At 51.5% G+C, this 15162-nt stretch overlaps 1 protein-coding gene across 1 annotated transcript in view; it reads left to right on the top strand.

Moving 5' to 3' along the window:
* The first annotated feature begins 2569 nt into the window (after positions 1 to 2569).
* Positions 2570 to 15162, top strand: part of TRIM35 (tripartite motif containing 35) — a 173371-nt gene continuing 160778 nt past the window's right edge. The window contains exon 1 of the mRNA XM_078649936.1: positions 2570 to 5569. Within this exon, the coding sequence (XP_078506062.1) occupies positions 2693 to 5569 (2877 nt within the window). The 5' untranslated portion in view covers positions 2570 to 2692. The remainder of the gene's footprint in view (positions 5570 to 15162) is intronic.

Here is a 15162-nt window from a genome sequence, read left to right as displayed (position 1 = left end):
CATGAATAAAGAAGCTAATGCCAATCTTTTGAAATTAGAGAGGGAAATATCTGGATTGGAAAAACTGCATATACTTAGAAATGACCCAGTAACTTTAGATGAAATGCTAAACAAAAAATATAACTACAACAAAATGATCAGTACTTAAACAGGGGTATGGATAAACGAACAAAAAAGCCTAAGATTATGCAAGGCAAACAAAGCTGGGAAGTAACTGGCCTCATACCTAAAGTACAAGATACAAAAGTATGGTATTAATGCCATTAAAGATGAGGAAGGTAATATACAAACTAACCCACAAAAAAAGTCACTGATACATTCAAGAACATTTACCAAAAATGATACAAAGCTAACCACAATCTCTGGCAATCGAATAATAAAGAGTACTAAGGAGAAATATCTCTTAATTCCCTATCTGAGAAATAAATGGCTCCAATTATTGGCCCAATTAACCTACAGATGCCAATACCACCACCAATACCACCACTATCAGTATCACCACCAATACTACCACCACCAATACCAATACCACCAATATCACCAATACCACCACCATTAATACCACCACCAATACCAGCACCACCACCAATACCAAGTCCACCACCAATACCACCACCACCAATACCACTGCCACCAACATGACCAATACCACCACCACCACCAATACCATCACTGACACCAATATCACCACCAATACCCCACCACCAATACCACCACCACCAATACCAATACCACGACCAATACCACCATCACCACCAATACCACCAACAGCAATACCACCACTAATACCACCAATACCACTACCACCACCACCAATCCCACCACCACCACCACCAATACCACCACCACCAATACCACCAACAATACCAATACCACCGCCAATACCACCACTACCAATACCACCAATATTACCACCACCACAAATACCACCACTAATACTACCACCACCAATACCCCACCACCAATACCATCGCCAATACCATTGCCAATACCACCGCTACTAATACCATCATCTCCACCAATACCGCCACCAACACCAATACCACCACTAATTCTACCACCACCATCAATACCACAACCACCAATACCACCAACACCAATACCACCACCACCGAAACCACCACCACCAATACCAGTACCACCAATACCACCACCACCAATACCATTACCATTACCACCACCTCAGCACCTCTCCCTCACTAGTAATAGCAGGGGCATTGTACGAGGCCACAGCTGCAGCTAAGAATATCCTTCCCTCCCTCCATGCCTGCCATGAAGCACACCCCACCCTGCACCAATAGGTGAAGCCAGGGCCCTACTACAGCTGGAGTGTTTTTTATTAGGCCAAAGGTAACAATGACATTACGCAATGCCACACTGCACACTCAAATCACGGAGAGCGCAGGAAATAAACCTCCGTGCCGCTCTTCCTCCTGAGCCGCTACAGTGTACTCACAGAGCGAAAGGTGTTGGAGTGCTTTGTTAGTGTTTATAGCTCGGATCATCACTCTCACTTCACACTTTGTGTAATTTACAACGCTTACACATCTTCTTCACTGCAGTATTTATCACTACTTTGAAGACGTCGCAGGCCGGTCTCTTCCTCTGATATTTACGATCTAACAAGCAGTCGAGAAGGTCCTTTATTGCAATAGGTTTCACATTTGCAAGAGTTTAAACTATTAGTATTGTAAATGACAATGCATATTATTTATGTTTCAAAACATAAAAAATAAAATAAAAGGCATTGTCATTTACAATGCCAATAGCTCAAACCCGTGTGAATGTGAGACCTATTGCATTGCAAATGCTTGTTTTACAATTTTTCATTAGAAGGACATACTCCAGAATTCAGCTGGTAATACCGTTACCTTACCTCTCAAAAAGAATAGATCTTTATCACCATGAAATCTCAAATGACTGAAGCAATGAAAACCGTTGACTGGCTCCCAAGCAGGCTTTACATTTGCTAATTAACCAATTGCACACATTTACGTTTCTTCCAGGTAGCTCTGTAGGCCCCCAGGCACGAAGGCTTGTTTCTCCTTTTACTGTGTGTGTGTGTCCCTTCCTCGGTTTTGCAGTAAGTAGCCTACCTCCCTTACCCTGAAGTTTGAGCCACGTCAAGGTCAGCAACAGCTCTCCAGGGACTTTAAAAAAAAAACACAGGGAAAATTGTTTTTGTAAAACTAAAGACAAGTGGGACTATCGTTTCCACCGGATCCTGCCCACTTCGACCAGTGCAGCAATGCAGAGAAACACTACATACAAATATAAACACAGGATGGAGAAGCAAGAAATTAACAAAACGCAGTATAGCATGAGGCAAACTCATTGGATAACGAGGTAAGCCGGGGTATAGTGAAATAATAATATGCTGACGTAACAAATAGATGGATACTAAAGTACTAAAAAGTTGGACTACTATTCCCAGAATGCAATTGAAAAGAACCGCTAGGGGACATACTCTCCACCGAAGTCCGTCAAATTGAAATGTATGGTCATTGGGTGAAAATGTCACGTATATTGGCGCAAGTTACGCGTGCGCGCACCCACCTAAACCGGAAGTGCTCAATTTAAAGTGAGCCAGGTGCGGAGCATAGGCTGCACGCTTCAGGCGTTTGCAGTCCAACAATCTCCCTTAACTGCTCGGTTAAGCGGGTATTCATGAGTGTGTAAGGCCTCGGCTCGTATGTTAGCGTGGCTTTATATTATGCGGAGGGCCCGTGAGACACAGCAGAGCCGGACTCAGAGTCATCAGAGGCCCCGCCTGGGCTCCGACTCCACCGAGAGAGGCGGCAGGAACCGGGTCCGTGCAGCGGAAGGCGCGGGTGCGCCTGTGGCCCCTACCCCGGGCCCCGCTGCTCCTCCGGTGGCCCCAGCTCCCCGGAGCGCGAGTGCTCCGCCCCCCGCCTCCGTTACTTCTTCTGTTAGGAGGAGGAGAAGGAAGAGCGCTACTGCCCTCGGCAGCCCCCCGCGCACACGGAGCAGGAGTGCCCGGGCCCCTCCGGGTACTCTCTCGACCCAGGGCGCACCGGCCCCTCCGGGTCCTCCCTCGACCCAGGGTGCGCCTGCCTCTCCTCCACAAAGCCTGAGTCCCGTTGTCCCTCTGGTTAATCTTGCCCCATCGATCCAGAGCGCCCCCGCCCCTCTGCTTCCTCCTGCCCCTGCTCCCCAAAGCGCCTCTGCACACGTTCTTGCCCCCTCTGTCCAGAGTGCACCAGCCCCTCTGGTTCCTCCTACCCAGAGTGCCCCTTCTCCCCTAAGCCAGAGTTCTGTTGACCCTCTGGTTCGTGCCCCCTCTACCCGGAGCGCCCCAGCCCCTCTGGTTCCGCCCTCTACCCCTTCTCGTCGAAGCCAGCGTGGCACTGCCCCTCTGGCGCTTCCCTCTACCCCGCGCTCCATCGCCCTTGTCCGTCCTGACTTTAGCCATAATTCGACTGACTCTCTGGATCGCCCCTCTACCCGGACCACAAGTGCCCCCGTCCCTCTGGTTACCCCGTCTGGACGCCACAGGGGTGCCCTCAGTCCACTGGGACCCTCCTCTGCCCTGATCCGGCGCAGGGCCTCTTCTCTGACACCCTCTTCTACCCAGGGCAGCAGTGTGCCTACACCCGTGATTCCCCTCTCAACCCTCAGTAAAAGTGTGCCTGCCCCCCTGGTGCCCCCCTCTACCCACAGCCAGACTGATCCTGGCTCTCTGGCACCCGCTTCTCACCGCAGGAAGAGCCACTCTGCCCTGGTGGCACCAACTTCTGCACAGGGTCCATTGATACCACCTTCTAGTGAGAATATTGGTGCACCGGCACTTCCAGCACCAAACTCTACCCAGAGCACCCGTGCTTCTCTGACCCCTTCTACTCAGACCAGGAGTGTCCCTGCGGTAACCCCCTCTACCCAGAGCACCCCTGCTTCTCTGACCCCTTCTACACAGACCAGGAGTGTCCCTGCCCCTGTGGTAACTCCCTCTACCCCGAGCACCCGTGCTTCTCTGACTCCTACCCAGACCAGGAGTGTCCTTGTCCCTGTGGTAACTCCCTGTACCCAGGGCACCCGTGCTTGTCCGACTCCTTCTACCCAGACCAGGAGTGTCCTTGTCCCTGTGGTGACTCCCTGTACCCCGAGCACCCGTGCTTCTCTGACTCCTACCAGGACTGTCCCTGCAGTAACGCCCTCTACCCAGAGCACCCGTGCTTCTCTAGTCCCGTCTTCTACCCAGACCAAGACTGTCACTGCTGTAACGCCCTCTACCCAGAGCACCCGTGCTTCTTTGGTACCTTCTACCCAGACCAGGAGTGTCCCTGCCCTTGTGGTAACTCCCTCTACCCAGAGCACCCGTGCTTCTCTGGTACTGCCTTCTACCCAAACCACCCGTGCTTCTCTGGTACCTTCTACCCAGACCAGGAGTGTCCCTGCCCCTGTGGTAACTCCCTCTACCCAGACCACCCGTGCTTCTCTGGTACTACCTTCTACCCAAACCACCCGTGCTTCTCTGGTTCTGCCTTCTACCCAGACCACCCGTGCTTCTCTGGTACCTTCTACCCAGACCAGTAGTGTCCCTGCCCCTGTGGTAACTCCCTCTACCCAGAGCACCCGTGCTTCTCTGGTTCTGCCTTCTACCCAGAGCACCCGTGCTTCTCTGGTACTGCCTTCTACCCAGAGCACCCGTGCTTCTCTGGTACCTTCTACCCAGACCAGGAGTGTCCCTGCCCCTGTGGTAACTCCCTCTACCCAGAGCACCCGTGCTTCTCTGGTACTGCCTTCTACCCAGAGCACCCGTGCTTCTCTGGTACCTTCTACCCAGACCAGAAGTGTCCCTGCCCCTGAGGTAACTCCCTCTACCCAGACCACCCGTGCTTCTCTGGTACCTTCTACCCAGACCAGAAGTGTCCCTGCCCCTGAGGTAACTCCCTCTACCCAGACCACCCGTGCTTCTCTGGTACCTTCTACCCAGACCAGGAGTGTCCCTGCCGTAACGCCCTCTACCCAGAGCAGCATTGCCTCTACCTCCCTTGTTACCACTGTTACCCAGGTCAGGAGTACCCCAGCGGTACCTCGTACCACCAAGAGCAGGAGTGCCTCCGCCCCGCAGGCCCCCTCTTCCACTCCGAGCAGCGGTACCTCGGCCACGCCCCTCCCTCCATCTCGCCCCGCCATGGCCTCGGACGCCGGCGCCTCCGCGAGCTTCAAGGAGGAGCTGATGTGCCCCATCTGCTACGACCCCTTCAAGGACGCCGTCACCCTTCCCTGCGGGCACAACTTCTGCCGGGGCTGCGTGAGCCGCTCGTGGGGCTACCGCGCCGACCAGGCCTGCCCCGTCTGCCAGGAGGTGGCCTCCCTGGAGGCGCTGCGCACCAACCACACCCTCAACAACCTGGTGCAGATGCTGCGCCAGGAGGAGCGCCAGCGTGCGCGCAGGGGCACCGAGGCGCTCTGCGCCCTGCACCAGGACCAGACCACGCTCTTCTGCCTGGACGACAAGGAGGTCATCTGCGCCCAGTGCCACGCCTCCCCGCAGCACGAGAACCACAAGGTGCGGCCCGTGGCCGAGACCGCCAAGGACTACAGGGTACGTGTGAGCCTGCCGTCTGTATTACCCCTTCATGTCTTGTCACTGTGATGTATTTTAGTGGTATGGTGTTTATAGCGCTCTCCTTAGTGCGCGCATCATCTTTATTATGTTTTCTTGTAAATTGCATCTTGACGTGCTCTTGTCATGCATGTATTCACCTGATTTTTCACTTTAATTTCTACATTATTTTATGCTTTTCATATTTTAAATGTACATGCATACCTTATCTCTTCTACATCACTGTTGGACTTGGCCCTCTCTGCAGGGTCATCCTCAAACTGTTTGCCTTCACCCTCCTGTTATCTGAACCCATTTTTGTTGGCTTTTAGGACTCTGCACACTTTACCTCTAGTAACCAGACCTTACGTGCTTGTGCTCTCTCCTTTAAATATGGTGATATTGGCATACACCCATTTGGCACTTTTAACTTTCCTTGCAAGTCCCTAGTAAAGTGGTACTACATGTAAGTGGGAGAGGTGTGGCGCCAGGGCGACTGACGCTGGAATCTGGGGACCACGGTTCGATCCCCGGCTCCGGCGGCAGGTTAGCCCAGCACCATGTGACTCTGGGCAATAGCTCGCTTAATCTTCCCGACGGCCCCCAGCGCCTATAGACCCTTACGGGTGATTGTGCGCTTTACAAATGTGGACTTTTTACTTTTTACCCTGTACCTGTAAATTAACCCCTTGCATGTGGCGTGAATTTTCGCGCTGTGCGGGGCAATTTAAATAGTGGGCGGGATTCGGACGGCCCCCGTCCTCACAAGCTCACCGTGATGCATGATGGCAGGGGGCCGTCATGAGCATGCAAAGGGTTAAATGCTGCTAGTTGGCCTGCATCATTTATCATGCCACCTGCTTAAATAGCCTTTTAAAACGTCTCAGGCCTGCCAGTGCAGCCTGTGTACAGTTTTAAACCTGCTATATCTACCCGGCAAATAAACCTTTTGCCAGGTCTAAACCGTCTTTTTTAATGCATACATGGTACCCATAGGGTAGGCGTCAAACTGCCCATATTGGAGATGTACCTTTTTAGATGTTCTGGTGGTGAAAAACTCTTCACTTGTGTAAGGCCTACCTCTCTCATTGGATAACATTGGGTTACCGTATTACATTTAATTAGTGGTGACTTTAAATTCAGAGCTGATCTGATTTCGGCGGAGGAGGCGGTCTTGTTTTCAATGCTTACGATCGCCTCGGCGGCTTCCTTTAGGAGTACCATTATCTTCAACCGGCTGGTGAAGATAGAATTATTGGTCTATTTCAGACCACAGCCCTCTGGTGTGAGTCTTGGTGTCAGTTGATGCCTCCACATAATTTGTTTCAAGTTGGATGCCCAATCACTGGGATCCACCATCAGCGGTTGTCAATACCTTCCCCCTGTCCTGATGAAGACCCGCCCCTGATGCCTAATAAGCTGCGAAATTTCCAAGGGTTGAAACTTCGACGTTACTGTTACTTAGTCCATGCAGTCTCCCTGACTTGAACAGGAAACTAACACTAATGTTAAGGATTTATGCATTTATGAATGGACTTGACTAATTAGTACCTGTTAGAAATGGGATCCCTGGCTGGCCAGGGCTTGCGCCAAAGTCTGTCAGAGACCACCATTCCCACGCCAGGGCAAGGGAGTTACACGCCAAGATAACCCCTGCTCACCCCCCTTGGTAACGTGGCACGAGCAGTAAGGCTAAACTCTGAGGCAATGTGAGTTAAGTGTTTGCGCACGCACCCCCAGCAACAACACCCAAGGCCCACCACAAAGGAAACTCCACACAAGGTTATGTATAAAAATATCCTTTGTATTGCACTAAACACATTAGATAAAAACACACACTTTACAATGTGCCAACAGGCACGGGCAGAATTAACAGGGGATATGTACAAGACGGGGCCACCTGGACCACTGTCAGGAATCAGCACTTTTAAAACTAGAAATACTGTTAAAAATAGCACGTTGTAGATCATAGAATAATAATCACTTTAGCACAAAATAGGACCCAAAGCACACAACCAGTAACCACTGGTAACAGGTAAGTACCACCTACGCAACCCTAACCACCTTAGGAAAAGGTCACGCAGGGAACCAGGACCTCACTAGCAACACCTGTACTAGCAAGAACAACCACCTAAGTATCACAATACATGTAGGGGTATAGGCATAAGACCATTACACATGATGCATCACAACATTCAGAGGTGTAGGGAAGGAAAACACATGATGCATAAACAAACACATTCAGAGGTGCAGCACAGAATAATTTGCAGAAATCACATAGGCATAACCATGTAGAACTGTTCCCCCTCCCCCCATCCCCCCCTGGCCAACTGGCCTCTCGGGGGCTAGGACGCCCTGTGTCCCAAATGTCAGGGCAGGCTGCAGGCAGCCAAAGAACAAGCCTAAACGTGGCAGCTGCCCACTAAGTGCTGGGCAGCTGTAGTAGGGAGCCTGGCACCAGCGTGCCTCCTGGCTCTCTGCGGGGCTCCTAAACAATCAATCACTGGGGCCAAGAACCACAGGTGAGCCTCGCTGGGCTCAAGAACAACTGTGGGGCAAAGTGGGAACCTCGGGGCCCTAAACAAATACAATGTCCCCCTGAGCCTCTCGGGCTCTGAATAGAAATATGCCCCCGAAGTGATGGAGCCTCGTGGGCTCCTAGAAATACTGCTGGGAACCGAGGGGAGCGGTCCGCTGCCAGCTGGGGCCGCTCTACTACCACCCTCAATGTCCCCACGAGCCTCTCAGGCTCTAAAGACAAATGCGGCGTCGTTTGATCCCCCCATCTGGGGCTCGAGATCACGGAAATGGCCCGGAGCCCTCGTGGGCTCTAAAGAAGAATGCCGGCTTTGTTGGAGTCCCGCTCGGGGGACTCTACAATTAAATGTCCCCTGAGCCTCGCAGGCTCTAAATGCACGAAAATGCCCCGGACCGTTGGAGTCCCGCTCGGGGGACTCTGGATTAAAAAATGCCCAAGAGCCTCTCACGGGGCTGAGGAGGGACCCGCGGGGACGCCCGCTCTCACCGGTAGTAGGCGACGTCTCCCCTCGACGGCGTTTCCTCTCGGCTCCTGGGCTGCGGGGCTTTCCCTCCTTTCACGGGAGCCCCGATGGGGGGAGAAACACCGGCTTCTTCCTTGTGGCGGCGCGGGGCTCTCCTGCAACACCGGAGCCCTTCCTGCGCTTTCAGCCGCCCTGCTCCTCTTCTCGTGCTGCGGGGGCGGTACTTCCGGGTCGTCGCAGGCAGCGTGGCGGCCCGGCGAGGAGGACAAAGAAGCCGGTGGCACAATCCGGGGCAAATGCCGGGTGGGCACCGGCTCCGGTCCTCCTGACGCCCAGCAGCAGCAGCCCCTCTTGGCAAAAGGATCCTGGAAGAGAACAAATTGCAAGGGGCCACAGCCCCTTTTTATACATCAAATTACTTTTGTCTCAGGGTGCAGGGTGGGGGAGAAAGCAGTCGCAGCTGGTTTTGGAGTACTTTGTTTTCCCCAGCCACCCTGTCCATTCACCAGGCAGGCTAGGGTCATCAGTCGCTCCACAGGGGGCGGAGCCAGCATTATGTGGGAAAGCCCAGCCCTATTCAGGTCCCAGGTGCACCACTCCCTCACATCACACATGCTAATCTCAACACTCACCACCGGGGCAGACCCATCCAGACTCCTGGAGCCAAGCTCACCAGCCAGCTCCAGCCAGACTCCTGGAGCCAGGCTCACCAGCCAGCTCATCACACGCCAGCACACTCACTGCACACCCATGTCTAGAAGTGGCACTTCCACACTAGACACATACACGCCGCATACTTCATTGCGCAGCATTCAATCACACGAGTCCGCACATACCAGACTCGAGCCTGCACACCCCACGCATCAGGAACTATCAGGGATACATACATTCCCCATGCATTCCTATGGGAGGGCAGGCCTATCTCACCACATGCACTCAGAGTGCGCACACACTTTCCACTGGGACACAGTGAAAGTGCGCAGAAACCAACAAGCATTGGAAATGCAATAGGTCTCGCAGTAGTAAAGTTTGAGCTATAGGTGTTATTTATTTTTTTGTTTTTTATTTATGTGTTGTTTTTTCTAAATAGCTAAATTAATAGCTTTCTTCTTTACAAAGCCAATAGTTATAATTTTTGTAAATGTGACACCTCTAGCATTTGGCAATCCTTGGACCTTCGGTAATGCCAATAAAGCATTATTGCCTAGCATTGCATTGTATCGTTGACTGTTTACATTCCTGGCCTACATACATTATGCAACGTTTCTTTGAAGTTACCAGACCGGACAGTTGTTGTTGTTGTTTGTAATGGCTGCTTATCACCTCAATAATAACTCCCCCTGTCTCCACCAGCTCCCTCCCGCGCGGCCCCGCAGGTCCCCCTCCCCTTGGTGTCAGGGCCCACCGAACTGCCACATGGGCACTGATAAAGAGTGATGGATGGGCTGTGGCTGGCTCCACTGGGGCCAGTGCTCGGCTGGGAGCATCTCAGTGCACCGGTGGCCAGGAGTCTGGCAGTGTGAGAGGAGGAGAGAGAGAGAGGGAGGGCAGGGGGGGGGTGTAGGGATGCGATGGAGAGAAGCAGGGCAGGGAGGGTGGCGTAGATCAAGGCAGTCTTAGAGGGAGATGAGAAGTGTGAGGGAGGGAATGAGGAATCTGGAAAAGAAAGGATTTAAAGGAAGAATAACGGGTGGAAAAGAGGAGAGACCAGTGGAGGGATTGAAGAGGGGAAGGGGAAAGGAGAACACAGCTATGGATAAAATAAATTGGTATATAGAAGAAAGAGACGTTGGAGGGAAGAGTAGAATGGAAGAGAGAATGGAGGGAAGGAAAAGAGAGGGTTTAGATTAGGGTGGGAAAGAAGGAGAGGGCGGAGGAAGGGAGCACGACAGAGGGTGGACACAGCGAAAGATACAGGGAGGACAGGAAAGGAGGAAGTGACTGTCTCACTGGAGAAGCAACAGCTGCATGAATGTCTGAGAGGACAAACAAACAACAAGTTCTTATTAACTCAGATCAAATGTGCTTTGCAAATGTTCTGCTGCAGGGGGTTAAGCGCTGTCGGGTCATCGCAGAGCTGCACAATGGTGCTTCAACGCTGGGTTTGGCCTGATGCTGGGGGGCTCACAAGTGAGAGTGACAAAAGTTTCCTAAAGGGTGACCAAATGAGGCAGGCACCAAGTTGGTCGGAGGGGTGGGATCTGGGGGAGGCAGGGAGCTGCGGCAGGTAGCGGGAGAAGGAGGTTGCCGGGTGGCTAGTATTGCAAATAGAATAAGAAGTCCTCTTATGGTGCGCCAAGCCAATGAAGCTTTTCGCCCCACAGGGGTTAACACCATGGTTTTCTAAATACTCTATTTGTGGCTCTATAATTCAAAATGACCTTCGTTATGCAGGGCCAGCATTTTAATTTTGGTTTAGGACAAAAATACATATACTATGCATTGGTAGGAGGTTGCCGGTCTGGTGGATGGGGACGGGTTGTGGTCTTGGGGATGTACGGGGCATCATTGGGGGCGTAAAAGAAATACTGCGGGGAAAGCGAGGCTCGGGAGATGGCGGGTAATGCATGAGAGGTGGGCTGCTGTTAGAGGCTGTCGGGCGAGAGCATTTGAATTCCGAAGCACGGGAAATGCGGGCGATGGTCGCGTGTAAGCACCACTTGGCACGGAGGTGCCGACCGAGTCCGGGGTCGGGGTGGCGAGACTTGTGACACCTGGGTATAAGGTCCTGGGTGTAAGATGCTGGATACAAGTGGGCTGTCGTGGTGCAGCATGTTGGAGGCGAGTATTGTACGGTGTGCTGACTCCTAGGCGTGCGACCGATGCTTCGTCCAACTAGGGGGGGGAGGCAGTGCGGGGGCAGCCACGGTGGAGTTTGGTTTCCTGCTAGACAAGCGAAAGAAGCATGGCCCCAGATCTGCAAGAATGGGCTATGACCCCCCTCGCCCCCCCTTCTTGTCCGTCTCACATGCTGCCACACCATTAACTAAGAAGCAAAGAACGACAAGTGGGAGGCGGCGGGGGGGGAGACACGCGAGCCAGGTTTGCAGGAGAGGTGTGGCGAGGGCGCATCTGTCTGCCGGGGGGCGGACGAGGGTTGGGGGCTCTGTTTTGGAGGGCGGTCTCGGGAGGGAACAAATGGTGGTGGGGTGCGGAGCGGGCGTCTAAGCAAAGGGGACAGAATAACGAAGAGGTATTGTAGGCATGACAACATCATATCGGGTGGTGGTACTCGTGGATGAAATATGACAACAAACAGTAGCAGTGGGTCAATAATTGTGTACCTCTCTCATATGAATCTGGAACAATAGTGGATAGATGCAAGGAGTGAAAACTAAAGAAGAATATCTTTCCTATGTGGAACAAGCCTTTCACCGTAACACGGCTGGCAGGGGAGGGGGCGGAGAGGGGAGAGGTGCGACACGGCAGTAGGAGGAGGAGGGGGAGGAGAGTAGGGGAGGCACGGCCTAGCGGCAGGCAGGCAGGGGAGGAGAGGAGGAGGGGGGAGGAGAGTAGGGGAGGCACGGCCTAGCGGCCGTGCAATCAAGTAGTGAGGGGGCGGAGCTGGGGGAGGCTGTGAGAGAGAGTAGGCAAGGCAGGCGGCTGGGGGCATGTGCACGCGCTTTTAAGCTCAATGCACATGCGCATTGAGCTTAAAAGTCACGGGCACTGCAAGGAATCGCCACGATTCCTTGCAAGTTAGATAAAGTCTGGATGAGCCCCTATAGTCTCGCTTGCTCGATGCGCATGCGCATCGACAGGCGAGACCTAAAAATCACCGTCACCATTAAAAGCAAAAAGTTTAGGGGTGAACCCGCCAGAAGGGCCAAGTCCAACAGTACCCCTTTGCATTTTTCGAGTATATGTAAGTTATGTCACCCTTGTACAGCACTTCGTCATGTATCGTTACAAGTCACTCATTGCACACCAGTCATTTATATACTCGCTGTATCTCTATTGTGTCACATACTGCCATCTCCATTATCTACAGTTGTATAAATACTAAGTAAATAACTTTATTTTTGCTAAATCAATTTGTTTCTTTCGGTGTGGTGTGAAATTATGATTATGACTTGTATTTCTTAGTGTATTCAATACCTTGAACAAAGCAATTGGCATACCAGATAGAACCACTTGTTTTTCATAATGAACTTACCCAGGTTCTGAGGGTCACAGGGTTACCCCATTATCTTTAACCCCTTCCATGCGTCGGACTGCCCCCGGCTGTCCGACGCCACAGTGGGTGTGTGCGTCTGTCAGCCGGGGACCATCCAAACCACTCGCACGTCATTTTTTTCAGCACCCTGGTGGAATGTCCGCCGCGGCAAAGGCATTAATGGTTTCATTTGGGAGCAGGTCGAAATATTTACTTTGTCTATAGAATTGTAATTTAAAATCCCCTTTTATTGTAACGTCAGATTTTAAAACACAATTCTGAAAATGCTACTTTTCCCCCCCCAAAGTTGCAATTTTCTTGTCTTAACCATTTAGTCCCTGTATCGTGGGTCAAATGTAACTGTAGCTGGCACTTAGTCTTATGTTTATTGCTCCCAGATAGTGAGACAAAGGCGAAATAGGTGTTTTCGCAGGATTGGCCATCTGACATGAGGGGGAGGATCTGTCACCTACCACACTTGCATATCACAAAGGCTTTGCCTGAGCGCACTCACAAAGGGTTTGACACTAGTCTTTTGTGTCCCCAGACAAGCTTGAGGCAGGAAATCCAAACCCGGTATACATCTTGGACCCCCCCTAACTCTTCAGTACACCTCTGGACTTGTGGAAAGGCTCAGATGGAATGCTGTGCTGCTCTCGTGCAAGGACTGCTCCTCTCCCCTGCTACCCGAGTAAAAATGACTGACCCTGCATCTTAAACCCAGGAACACCAGGGTGACTCTAAGGGTTAGTTGTCCTGCCTCCTGCTCAGAGCCTCGGGGACAGAAAAGGATTCAACCACTTTGAACTTAACACCTGGACTTTGTTTACTGTCAGTCTGGACACCTCTAGGCCACCCCTCTCCCCCCCCTTCAAAAAATGTATTGCCATCCCAGCCCTGGTACCTTGGAAGTGGACCTAAAGGCACTTTGCCAGCCCAGCTGTGGTCCAGGCAGAACAGACCATGCAGCCCTGCATCAGAAGTACCTCTGCATGACTCATCCCTGATGCAGGATCCTACATTGCAGCTCCTTGGAAATGCAATATGTTGGGGGCCAAGGCTGTACACCAGGAGGAGACATTCCTGTTTTAACAGATGCCCTCTCTGATCAGACTGTAGTGAACTGTACTCCACTATCTGAAAAGTCCAGTCATCTTATCCACGAAACAAACTTGGAAGTCCATCTGCATTCCCATGGTTCATTGTCACTTTATTTTGCACTGGTTGAAATCTAATCATAGCTGTGAGGTGGGCCATCAACCAGATGAGGGGGTTGTGATCCTTTTGAACCTAAAACTTTGTACCAAACAGAGCTGAAACCTTGTTAGAGGCTACACTGTGGCACAACCCTTCATTTCACTTTTGCCCCATTCTGCTTCCGATATGGAAACATCCAGCTCATAAAGGCCACTCAAGTTGAGCCAGCACTGCCTAGTTTTCCTTGTCTGAGGCATTGGGCTATACTAAAGGATGACCTTGCTCTGTGTCCTTCAAGACCGGTGCATCACATAGTGCTCTCTTTATTTCATCAGTAGTGCTCAGACACACCACAATGAAGATTACCTTCTTGGGCTGTTTTCTGGATGGCAACGTCATCAAACGGGCTTCTATGGCCCCAAAACCAGCTACAGAATTCTTAGAATAAACCAGTGTTCTCTGATTAGATGCAAATATTTGAAGAAGATTGATTCTATGCTTTCAAAATAAAATTATCACAAATACAAATTGGATAAACCTGTTTTATGTACCATTTCTTTGAAGCATTGTTTAACCCCTTGCATGCTCGTGACGGAACCATTCCGTCAAGAGCCACGGTGGTGCTGCGCTGGTGATGCGGCACTGATTTCGTGCCTGCGCGGCGCGTTCTATTGAGCGGTGGGGCTGTGACGGAACCATTCCGTCACAAGCACAGCGCCACCACGGCTCGTGACTGAGTGGTTCCGTCACGAGCAATGCAGCGCCGCGCGGCCTGTCCCCCCCCCCCAACCCCCCCCCCCCCCAGCGCTGCGGCCGAATTACCGCCGCGGCCAAGGGGTTAATACAATTATTTGATACATGCTAGTATTTCCAAAAATATTTATAATGGAACATCATTTTAACCAGGTTCATCAAGATTATGGGAAACAGGAAAATAAACAAGCTTTGGCGAAGCCAATAAGGTTGACATTGTCATTCAGATGTGGTTTTTTTTTTTTGTTTTGATATGGTTTTTGTAAAACTTTATTGCTGTGGGACCGGCCAGGCCCTCACCATTATAGCAAATATTGCCCCAAAACATTTTTGGTCTCAAAAGGCACACATTGCCACAGTAATCCCTGGCAATGAACAAAACTATGCTGTGTGGTGATATGCTCCTTGTGACAGTAGAATGCTGTCGCTCACGGTGAATCCAGCCGATAGATGGAATTTTAATAAATAAAGGTGTAGGTGAGCAC

The sequence above is a fragment of the Lissotriton helveticus genome, chromosome 6 (assembly GCF_964261635.1).
Source record: "Lissotriton helveticus chromosome 6, aLisHel1.1, whole genome shotgun sequence".
Lineage (NCBI taxonomy): Eukaryota > Metazoa > Chordata > Amphibia > Caudata > Salamandridae > Lissotriton > Lissotriton helveticus.
Note: the sequence above shows the minus strand (reverse complement) of the source record. Positions and strands in the feature narration are given on the sequence as shown.